This window comes from Rana temporaria, chromosome 1 (genome assembly GCF_905171775.1).
Source record: "Rana temporaria chromosome 1, aRanTem1.1, whole genome shotgun sequence".
Classification (NCBI taxonomy): domain Eukaryota; kingdom Metazoa; phylum Chordata; class Amphibia; order Anura; family Ranidae; genus Rana; species Rana temporaria.
In genome coordinates, this window is record NC_053489.1 from 98810196 (window position 1) to 98822648 (window position 12453).

General features: G+C 43.3%; 1 protein-coding gene across 3 annotated transcripts in view; it reads right to left on the reverse strand.

Moving 5' to 3' along the window:
- Nucleotides 1–12453, reverse strand: part of IQGAP2 (IQ motif containing GTPase activating protein 2) — a 416293-nt gene that overhangs the window by 46260 nt on the left and 357580 nt on the right. For all 3 annotated transcript variants that reach the window (XM_040341144.1, XM_040341136.1, XM_040341153.1), the window contains 4 exons: nt 10129–10299; nt 6857–6940; nt 1564–1635; nt 1406–1475 (listed from right to left, as the gene is read on the reverse strand). In XM_040341144.1, the coding sequence (XP_040197078.1) occupies nt 1406–1475; nt 1564–1635; nt 6857–6940; nt 10129–10299 (397 nt within the window). The remainder of the gene's footprint in view (nt 1–1405; nt 1476–1563; nt 1636–6856; nt 6941–10128; nt 10300–12453) is intronic.

Below are 12453 nucleotides of genomic sequence, written 5' to 3' on the forward strand. Positions count from 1 at the left end.
GTGACTGCAACTTTATGGCAGACACATCGGACACATTTCTGGGACCATTGTCATTTTTACAGCGATCAGTGCTATAAAAATGCACCGATTACTGTGAAAATGGCACTGAACGGGGTTAACCACTAGGTGGCGCTGAATGGGGTTAAGTGTGCCTAGGGATGTGTTCTAACAGTAGGGGGGATGGGCTATATGTGACACGACAGTAATCACAGCAGCTTCCGATTACAGGAACGATCGCGGGTATGCCCGCGGACAGAGTCTGCGGTCGGAGACACATAGCATGTGCGCGCGTCCACAATGCCAGCTTCTTAAAGGGGACGCATATATACATACTTCTGCCTGTCCATGCCATGCTGTCGACGTATATCGTTGTGCGCTGGTCGGGAAGCAGTTAAAGGATAAGTTCACTTTTGGAACATGTTACATGCTCCACCTGCTTTTAGGGCAGATCATGTGACAGTGGACATATGATCCTAAAAACTGGACCACTGGTTTTCAGGGCACCCCCCTCCCTGTGACCGTGAAACAGGATCTTCTCACTGCACCCGCTGTCACAATTTGAAAACAGCTTCCTGTGAATGAATGCCTACAGATTGCAGTTTTCAATGAGGTGCAAGGGCGCTGGTGAGCATCCTCGTAGTCCATTGATCTTCTTGCTCTCAGGTATGGGCAGACAACTATGCTGAGAGTCTGCAAGAGCTGGACACTGCACCTGCAATGCTCTGCAGGCTCCTTAGAAAAAAATAAATGTACATTTTTTTTACCTGAAAAAAATGTGCATTAATGTATTTTTTTTAAAAAGGTAACCATATCTGTGATGCAATTGCCTATATGTCTCAGTTTAATGCTCCCTGCTTGCCATTGTGATTACCATCCGGTTATTGAAGTGCTAATGTCCCCTCACTATTTCTAAAGGTTAATTGATCTATTGTGTTGTGTGAAGGAGATCTGTGTTTAAGTGGCTTGTGTTAATTATTCTGATTGCTTCATTGTGGTAATTATCTCTCTATATGAGGGGTCGAGTTGTCTAGTTAATGTATTCAGTACTCAGCGTCATTGATGTCATTGTCTAAAGAAAATGTGGTTTCAGACTCGGCTCCGTCGTGTCTGCCTATAATCTGTATGGAAGCCCCAGTGTGAGGGGGGCGGAGATTTGTCATTGTAACAGTTTTGGAAATGACATATAAGCTGTGTGTTATAACATTAAACTCTGTCTTGTTCTAGCAGTAAGCCTGGACTAATGTGTGGCTTAATGGGCGACCTCAGGAATATCCCTCCTAGTGGAATATTGGGGTGATGTTCTTATGGAAGAAGGGAATCTTTGACGGGGATATCATAATATCCTTTAATTATTTTAAAGTAATAAATTGCAATTGATATTTTCCACAATTCTCTTAACACTTACTTAATGTCCTGTAGTCATCTCTGGCTTTGTTAGCTTTGAGAAATGCTTGTATTTTTATTATTTCTTTCTCCTGTGCAATAAAAGAATGCAGTTTTATGGTTTGTCAACAAGTTAAAAGAATTCAACCGAGCTGATACTTCTAGAGAAGGGGAACTCACGTGTTCTTTAAAATACTGAAGTCTCTTCTGGTATTCTCTTTTTGCTTTTAGCATCCGGAACCATGACTGAATCTTTAACAGACCAAAAAAGGGGGTATTCAATTACTGGGTGGTAAATGTTCCAAATCAGAATCATTTGGACAACAGTCAACAAAACAGACATTATGGAAAACTAAGAGAAAAAAAAAAGAAAGAAAGAAAGAAATAGAAGCAACATTGCCTATATTTTCATTAAAGAAACTCGGTTATGAGTGAAATATGATGCCGTGAAGTGAGGTGATTGCACACTATTCAAACTATACTTTAATCACTTATTCTGGATTTAATGTAATTGATACAGATGGAATACACTTTACAGTATTTGCATCCAGCAATATACAGTATGTATGGAAACACCAGTGACTAAGCGAGATTGTGAATGAATGAATGAATGAAAAACTTATATAGCGCGGCACATGCGAACTGAATCGCCTCTGGGCGCTTGATGTTTCGTGTCTCATGACATCAAAAGAGCAGAGTTTTAATCTGTCTTCTGAAAGTCAGGTGGTTTTCCTCCAACCGAACGCTGGTTGGTAAAGCGTTCCATAGTCTCGGACCTTGAAAAGCAAACCTTGGTTTTTGGCACCTTGACCAGATTTTGGTTAGTGGATCGCAGAACGCGATTAGAATTGTGAGGTTCTATCTTGTCGCAAAGATATTGCGGCGCCTTCCCATGGATGCACTTATGTGTCAGGCAGAGTGCTTTAAATACAATTCTGTCTTTTACTGGCAGCCAGTGAAGGGTTTTCAGCGAAGGTGAGATTGATTCCCATGTCCTTTTCCCAGTCACCAGTCTGGCGGCCGTATTCTGTACGACTTGCAGACGAGCGATTTGGTACTTTGGGAGCCCGAGGTAAAGGGCATTTGCATAGTCCAGTCTGGAATTCACGATTGTTCCCACCACGACTGCTACGTCTTCTTTGGGGATAAATGGAATAAGTCTGCGTAGTAGGCGCAACAAATGGTGCGATCCGCTGACTACTGACCCTATTTGTGCGTCCATTGTCATGAAGGTGTCAAAAATGACTCCTAGACTTTTGACTTTGGAGCTAGGGGTGATGATTTGGCCCAGAATGGGCGGCGGTGTCCAGGTTGTTGCCAGTTGACTCTTTCGGCTGGCGTGAAACATAAGAAGTTCTGTTTTGGAACTGTTGAGTTTAAGATAACTCTTAGTCATCCAGTTTTCTATCGAAGAGAGACATTTCTCTAAACTGAGATGATGATCCTTTTTGTTGCAGATGCGAAAATACAATTGCGTATCGTCTGCATAAGAGTGATAAAGTAGTTCTTGGCTACTGATAATATCAAAGAGAGGGCGAAGATAGATGTTGAACAGTACCGGTGACAGGGGGGATCCTTGGGGGACTCCACATGGCACCGTGCGTTTTTCCGACGTGAAAGATCCCAGTTTCACTGTTTGTGATCGGTTTTCAAGAAAGGAGGAAAACCATGGTAAATCACCTTCTGCGATTCTGGCTACCTCGGCCAGTCGCATCAGTAACATTTTGTGGTCTACTGTGTCAAAGGCTGCGCTTAGGTCCAGCAGAACCAGGAGACAGGATTCTGCCTCGTCTGCGGCCTCGAGGGCATCGTCCCATATTTTGAGTAAGGCCGTTTCTGTCCCGTGTCCGGGACGGAAACCTGATTGAAATGGATCGAGTAGATTGTGGGTATCCAGATGCTGTTGCAGCTGTTGTACCACTATTTTCTCCATTATCTTGGAGAGAATATTTAGGCCTGTTATGGGGCGGCGGTGAGTTGGGTCCTTGGGATCCAAGTTAGGTTTTTTCAGGATGGGCTGGATTGTGCCCTCTTTCAGCAGGGATGGCACTATGCCTTCCTTAAATGACTGATTTATAAGCTGTGTGATGGGAGGCGCCAGAATGTCGGCGCATTCCTTCAGCAGCTTGGTGGGAATGATGTCATTGGGTGCTGTGCTGTTCCGCAACGCACCAATGATATTTTTGGTGGTATCGATGGAGATGGGTTCCAGAGTGAACTTAGTTGATTGTAGAGCGTTTCTGTTGGTGTTTTGTAGTTGATTGAAGAGGGGGCTGAGGGGGGTATTATTTTGCAGAATACTTACCCGGATTCTTTCGATTTTGTCGATGAAGAAATCCGATAGTTCATTACAGAACTCTTGGGTGTCTGAATTGGGGACTTCAAGACATCCCGGATTCATGGTCTGGGTGACTATCTTGAATAGTTCCCGGGGGCGGTTCATGGCGCTGTTAATCGTCATAGAAAAATGATGTTTCTTGGCTTTGAAGATTTCTTTATGATATTGTGTTGTTATTGCCTTGTAGATGATGAGGTGATCTTCTGAAGGGCTTCTTTTCCAGGCGGCTTCCGCCCTTCTGCGCTCTTGCTTCAGTAGGGACAGCTGGTTGTTGAACCAGCCGGACTTTTTTTTCCGGATGCGGACTTTGCGTTTCGGTGCTACTAAGTCGGCTGATTGTAGCAGAGCTGCATTTATGGCATCCAGTGTATCTGAGGCTGTTAACTGAGGATGAATAGTTTCGATTCGGTTTCCCAAGGTAGATTTGAAGAGTTCCGAATGGAGCTTCTTCTGAGATCTAGCCCAGTGTATTGTCACCGGCTTGGGTGCTTTTATAACTGGTGGAATTTTGGAAATTATGAAACTAATTGCATGGTGGTCTGTCCATGGCAAAGGTTCATTTCCCAAAATGTTTATTTTCAGATTTTGTCTGAAAATTAGGTCGAGTGTGTGACCTGAAGCATGCGTGGGTCCGCATATAAGTTGCTGTAGTCCTAATCCTTCCAGGTGATCGATGCAGGCATCCGCAATGGGATCCTGTGAGGAGTTGGCCCACAGATTGAAGTCCCCGAGCAGCAAAAGATGTTTGCTGTTAAGGGTATAAGTGGATATGAACTCCGTTAATGATGGTAGAAGCTGCGATTTTGGCCCAGGTGGCCTATAGCAGAGGAGAATGTGAACAGTCTCCTGGGGGTTAGTTTGAAGTTGAAGAGTAAGGGTTTCCATAAATGGAAGAGGATTTTGAAGGACCGGCTTAGTGATTGCAATATGAAACTTATGGATCACCGCCAGGCCTCCTCCTCTTTGCCCTATTCTGTTTTCCGTTATAATTCGATAATTTTCTGGCACCAATTCTCCAAGAATGGTGTTGCAGTCGTCTGAAAGCCAGCTTTCTGTGATAAAGAGGCAGTCTAGATCGTTTTGTAGTAAGAAATCGTGGATTTCTGATCGGTGTTTTACTGCCGATCTTGTGTTGATCAAAGCACATGATATGTGCTTGAGCTGGGTTAAATGGTTGAAATTTTTGATGGTCGATCGTTGATCGAATCTCAAAAGTTGGTCTATTTTTAAGGCCTTTTTGGTGACGGCTGGTAATACTGTTGCGAATTGTCTCAGACCCCAAATCGTTTCTGCAGAGTATCGCAGTTTAACCATTGTTGCCAGTCACCGGGGGGGGGGGATTAATTGCAATAGAGGGAAGATTCGCTGAATCCTCTCGCTTGGCCTTGGTCCAGAGGAAGGCAAAAAAACCCTGGCAGTGCTAAGCCAATTTGCTGCCGCAGGGAAAAAAAATCCTTCCTGATCCCTGAAAGGCGATCGGACGAAACCCTGGATCAAGTACTGTTTGGAATGGGGGGAAGGGGGGGAAGAAGGGTGTCACTGTAGCTGAGGAGTACCAAGATGGCCGCCGACCGGGCCACAGGCCTCAGGTTTGGGGGCTGTTTGGCTTGGTGGGTATGAGCTGGTTGTTAATTCAGGGGAGGATGGGATCCTCCAGGAATAGGGGGATGATCCCTGACAATTCCAGGAAAATTTCCAGGCTGTCCGTGCTCCTTTTTGCGGCGCACCGCTAGGCCGCGGCTGAAGCCGCGGTCTTTCCTAATTGCGGCGGCCGCGAATAAGACCTGGTCTGGCGCGGATGCGGGAAAGAGCCGCAGATCGCCAGAAAAAAGCGCTGCTATGCGCGGCGGGTGGCCGGGGTGATTATGGGTGACTGATTGGGGTGCATGCGGCTCTAAGAGAAGGTAAACAGCCGCAATTTGGATCGCTGGAGTGGCTGTCCTGAAAAGGACGGTCACTAGCGATTCCTGGGGGTGGAAAGATGGCCCTGAAAGACAGGGTCTTACCTGAAGAGAGAGGGGCCCACGAAGGGAAGGAAGGAGCCAGTCCTATGGGCTGCAAGTTGATTCATGCAGCAAAGATTGTAGGAGCCTGCCTGTCTGCGGTGTCTAGCTGGCTATCTGTCTGGTCCCTGGAGAGAGCAGACTCGTCGGGAAGCGTCCTACTCCCTCACTGAACTGACACTGACTGATTATCCAGCTAAGCCTTGTCAGCTGTGATGAGCTTGGGTGTGTGGCAGAACTGGTGGGACTATATACAGTAATTCTGACCCAGATAGTAAGCAATTGTGCTGCAAGTTTAAAATTGACTTTCTAAACTATTGCTAGACTTGCCAGGCTTCTTGTAGCACAATTGCAGCAAGTCCGCATTGCATGACTCCAGATCAATTTTCTTTGCAAACATTCTGCAAGTCTGCTGCAAGTTCTGGTTCAGTTATGTTGTGCAATAGTCCTCCCACCACAGGGGTCACTGTGGCTGAATTTACATGCGGAAGTCTTGCAGAGCTCTTGCTGTAGACTCACCACTGCAACTCTGCTCTTGCTAGAGACTTGCCAAGCAAATTTGCTACAAATTGGAAAAGAGTCAAGTAGAACTTGTGCTTTAAGTGCTCTGCAAGTGTACAACTTGCCAGTGAAAATATACAGCAAGTAACCAGGTTTACAACTCAACACTACCAAAAATGCCAAATATCTGGGGAGTCATTGTCATACTGAAATGCAATAATAAGCTGGGACAATTTCTTTTTTTTTTGTAGATAATTTTGGGATATATTTTAGCTTCATCCTGATGGGAGAATATTAATTTTGAGGGTTCCAAGAAAGTATTTATCATGTTAATAGCGAGTACTATTCCTATAAAGATTATTATTTTTGATCACACCATTTTTTCCCCCCGTGTTTCTCAGAAAAGGAAAATTGGAAGGGGCTATTGCTGAACTCCTTCTGTTTTCTTTTTTTCAACAGACTTTAGACCATATTGCGTATGTCAGGCTAAAGACAAATATATCAAATTATATATCATGATCTCAAATGAAAACTTGCCCAAATATTTGACTTTAACCTTTCAGACCAAATCCAACGATGACTTACAAGGAATGTCAAAATCAGTAGCATATTTATGGTTACAATTGCATACCTTGACAATGCCTATAATGTTTCCTTGCAGTAGTTTCAGTCTGTCAGTATACGATTTCCTCTGTTTATATCCTTTCCAAGAAGACTGAATGTTAAGAAAATACAGTGAACATTAAAAGACTGACCATAAACACACTTCATGTATATATTAGTATGCTGGGATTCTGGCTGGCTGCTGAAAACGAACAAAACTATCTAAGGAGGTTTACTTTTTAAAGTGGGTTTATATATCCGGTGCTGTAAGGACAGAAGTGTAATTCTTCATGTTTAGAACATACCCCTGAGGTAGGTCTGCTTCTAGGGGTTCTCTTGCTAGTTAAATTAAATTTGTAATGCTACTTTGACAGTTTATTAAATAATATATTTCACACAAAATAAACTGAATTGGTTGTTTTTTTAAATACAACATAAAGGGAAAGCTGCAAGATACCGGTATATTTAGAGGATATGGCCAATAAATGTATTTTATTTATTTTTATTCAATTTTAATTAATTTTATATATAACCCTTATAGTAGCTGAAGTTCATCATATTAGTGGTTGCAGCAGTTCTGCATTTTTGCACATTTTTATTTTTCTGATATTGTATATAGCAGGGAATTAGTATTCTTAAAATATTTTATGGCCAATAGATGAACACACTTCAGGGGGGGACTATGACCGAGAGTACTTGGTTCCCAGCTGGCAATACAAGGGAACATACCATAGTAAAATTAAGAAACACTGCAAAGAACAGTAAATATGGAAGGATACCTTAGTGATACCATTGCACAACTGTTGCAGGTGGGTTACTGATGGGAATGTAGATGATGGATTTTAACAAGCAGGAAAATGTCAAGAGATTCCTTGTTTGGCTTCCATTAACAGCAGATATTTTATTGTTGGGCATCATAGATTAAGTAGGAATTCCAGTTTACACATAGTACTTCTCCCATTGCATAGAAGCACAGATTGAAAACAACTAATGCCTCGTACACACGATCGGACTTTCCAAGAAAAAAAGTCAGAAGGCTTTTTTTCCTCGGAAAGTCCAGCCGTGTGTAGCCTCCATTGGACTTTTTAGGTCGGAAGTCTGACGGACCTTAGATAGAGAACCTGTGCCCCATAGGTGTGGGCAGCCTATTGCATTAGGGTGTGCACCCCAAAGCTCAAACACATACTAACGATCACTCACGATGAAAGGGAAGGGGGCGGTTAGTTACATATTTACCGGCCCCTTCCCCCACTCATCCTAAAACATCCCTGCAGCAACAGCCAGAGGGAGAGTAGGGAAGCCGGCAGCGCTGCAAGGGGGAGGAGGGGGCAACCTAGGCAATAGGGGGAATCTGTGCTGCACAGGGTGATTAGGGTGTGCCTGGGCACACCCTGTGCGCACGCCTATGCTGTGCCCCCATAGAAAGCTGCGTGCTATGGTGGCCTTTTGTGCAGTCTCTCTCCCGAGCTGGCTCGTGTGTTCATAAGAAACAGAGTGCAACTTGGTCCCACACCTCGCTCTTTCGCTCAATCACTGGCTGTGATTGACAGCAGCAGTCACCAATGGCTCCCACTGCTGTGCCTGAGCCAATGGGGAGAAAAAGAGCCTCTGCTCTCGTGCAGATTGCTGGATCAACATCCAAGTAAGGAAGGGGGGTTGTAGTTGCATGCAGAGGGCTCTTTACCTTAATGCATAGAATTAATTAAGGGAAAGACTTTAGAGCTGCTTTAAAATTATTCATACCTCACAATGTATCTATGGTCAAAATTAAAAACCATTAATTTCCACCAGTATTTCAATTATTTCTAGACTACACCTATTAATCTGAACTACAGTGGGTATAGAAAGGAATCCCCCCCCCCCTCCTTAAAATAATCAAATTTTGTCACTTTGTAGTCTGTAATGAAGACCGACACAATTTTGTTTCCAACTGTATTGCAACTTATAACATTCAAAAACAGAATGTGTCAGTCTTTTGTTGAACCACCTTTTGCTTTAATTACAGCCTTTAGTCTGTTGGAATATGTCTCTACTGTAACAAATTTTAGACTTTGCAATATTTGCTCACTCTTCTTTGCAGAACTGCAAGTTAAGTTAAATTTGATGCTATCCGATTGTGGACTGCAGTCTTCAAGTCATTCCACAGATTTTCAATGGGATTATTTTTGGAGCGATATCCTGATCCAGGAAGGGTCTGTTGTACCAAATATAGGCAGTCCCCTAGTTACAAACATCCGACTTACAAATGGAGGGAGACAACAGGAAGTGAGAGGAAATCTACCCCTAGGGAGGGAAATTCACTCCTGTAAGAGTTGTTATGGAAAAAAAGGTGTCTCCACTGATGCTCTATCACCAAGGCTTGTTTCCACAACAACCCAAAATTTTCAAAATCCAATTGTCATTGGAACAGGAAGTGAGGTGAAATCTTCTGAACAGGGGCACAGACAGCAAAACAAATGTTACAGGGGTATTAACCTTTCCCTATGTTATCCAAAAAGCTTAAAAACTGTTTTTTGGCTGGAGCTACACTTAAAAAATTTACCTGTTCTGACTTACAAACAGATTCAACTTAAGAACAAACCTACAGACCCTATCTTGTTTGTAATCCAGGGACCACCTGTACCTTCCACTTCTTTATAATAGACTTCACCGTGCGTCTAAGCATTGATAAAGCCTTTGACATATTTTTCTGTATCCATCTCCTGACTTATGCCTGTCCACAACTTTATCCTGGAGATCTTTTGACAGTGCCTTGTCACCCATAGTTCATTGTTTCAGTTGCACTACCAGGGACTGAAATGCTCCAGGAAAGCTATTTTCCTGCTGATCTAATCAAAATGACCACAGCTGATCAGTGTGCCATTGAGAAGGTGATTAGCTACACCTAAATGAGTTTACAAGTCATTTTTAGGAGGGGGGTGATCCTTTTTCCAACTCAGCGATTCTGTTTTTGATTTTTTTCTGATATGTTGGTGTTATATCTTTCACTTAGATGTTATACGTTGCACTGAGTAAATGCAGCTGGATAAAATTATCTGTCTACATTTCAGGCTGCAATATAACAGAATGTGATTATGTTATTTTCTAAACCCACTGTATAAGGAATGTTTAAAAACACACTTACTTACTGTACTAAGATTTACTTTAATGCACATTTCAATATGGCAAATATTTGCCCTGACACTAGCAGGACACACTGCATTGTGTTATAACAAGAGATTTTTTTACTAGAAAAAATCCAATATACAAAAGTTTTTTCAAAAAAAATTAGCTTTCATTTGAAATGTATTACTTTAATACCTGTATTTTAACAGCGTATGGCTCTTGTTGGTGGAGGTAGGTCTTCCTCCCTTGGTATGCCTTTCTGATCAGGTAGCCTCTAATCCGCACTTGCAGCAGAATAATCAGATGCTCATTTGCCATCCACAACTGTTCTCGGTTGTAATCCGCGGTGATCTTTCCCACAATGGCCTAAAAAGAAAGCAAACAGGTTTGTTTTCAGATATTCTGTGACAGTGCATGATAGAATAAATTACAAACTATGAAGCTACATAAAGAAATATGATGTGGGCAGGTGGCGTAAATGATCTTTACAGCTGAACTTTTGATACACTTTACATAATTAATTTGGGCCAAGCTCTACATGTGAGGCTTCCTAACATTGCTTCCTATGTTGCACTCAGTGTTTAGTTTTCATTTAGTGATGAATGTCTGTTGAGGTTGAGCTGCCTGGGATCGTTAGTGGTAACGATCCCAGGCTAGCTCTGAAGAAACTCACCTTATGAGTGAAATGCGTCAACGTGCTGTCATCACGATGCTTTGACACAGGCAGGAACCAACAGGAATCAAGCCGAGATAACAGAAGTGTGGACGCTTCGATGGAGGTGCTCCAGAGGCTGATCCCAGAGCAGACCGGTGGACCCTTTAGTGCTGTTTAGGACGTATGAGACCAACTAAACTGGTATAATCCGGCATTTCACTTGCACTTACCTCCAACACTACTCTGACGTCATTACTGCACACTGCCTGTACCCGCTCGAGTCCACTGAGCTATGACTAAGCATTGATATCCAATGCGAAACGCGTCAGCTGTTTTTCCCACTGTGTGCTGATACCTGTAGTGCATTTTTCCTTTACCCAATAAAGGGCACGTTTTTTTAAGAAATTGGAGTGCGGCTGTCCATATATTTCCTCTTTTGCATATCCCGTGCATTGCCTGCACCCATTGGTTTCTGAGTGGACATTGATTGTTCTAGTGTGCTCATCTGGAGCGGCAGCCTTCCTACCTGTTTGTCGCTCGAGTCCACCACCTGTCAGCTCTGTTCTGTCCCATCTAAGCGGCTGCATAACGAGCACAGAGCACACTGTCCATAGCGTGGAACTCTGATACCTACCCAGGGTCCAATCCAACTGCCTAGGTCAGGGGTCTTAAAACTATGGCCCTCCAAATGTTCAGGAACTACAATTCCCATCATGCCTAGTCATGTCTGGGAATGTCAGAGTTTCACAATGCCTCATGGGATGTGTAGTTCTGCAACACCAGGAGTGGTCGTAGTTTGGGAATCCCTGGCCTAGGTAATCGGAGCAGAGGTTCGCTCCCCTACCTCTCCCTGCAACCTCTTGGGACACGTCACAGGTCCCAGAAGACGCTGGGACCATTCACAGGGTGCATGCGCAGTGGGCAGCCAGCTGTAAAGCTGCAAGGAGTGACAGCTGGATGCCCACAGTTAAGATTCCAAATCCTGGACCCGAAGACCAACAAAAAAGTCAGGTCGGGTGAGGACACTGGTAGTCCTGTGTTCTCCTTGTCCCTGAATACTTGATGACTTGCAGATGCTGTATAATTGTGACATCAGTAATTGGTGAGATTGGATGTAATAATGTGATAAATTGCTTGGAAGGAACTGTTTTTAAAACCTGAACATGTTTGCCCTTGTAGGTTCTGCAATAATAGAATATGCTTAGTTATATGGAGAGAATTAAAGTGGGTTGTGATGAGAAAGAGTGTGATGGGCCCCAGCTGGATGGAAGGAACATTGTAGGTGGATTCACTTCTCATGAGTCACTAAATCCCAGGAGAAGAGGAATTACACAGGTTAAGCAATAGGACCTTCCACAAAGCAAATTGTGGCTGGTTCATAAAATAAAGTCATAAAACATTTCATAATTGGTAGTTTACTTTCATGTATGCCTTTGAAAGTGGCATTTACAACTGGTTGCACATAATATTTTTGATTAGCATTAATCATTAAGACATATGGTCAGTGAATATATTATTGATACCCATCATTAATAAACGGTGCACAAGAAACACGTTAAACTTCCCGCCCAGCACCAGGGTCCCTTTAAGACAGCCTTCACATGGGAAACTAGCACCGGTTTAATTAAAAAGTGTCAGGAATCTCCTGATTCCTGCAGCAGTTTCTGCCCAAAAGTGCATCCAGCAGCGATCACCGCTAGTAACCTCAGGCTGTGTGGACAGCCACGGATAACTGCATAAACTGAAGCCTGTCATTGAATGTACAGGGACTGTTGCCTGCAGCTGGCTCCTCACAGGTGGCAGTTCTTAGGATAGGAAAAAAAAAAACGATATAGTGTGTACCAGGTTTAACTGTATTTTTCCAA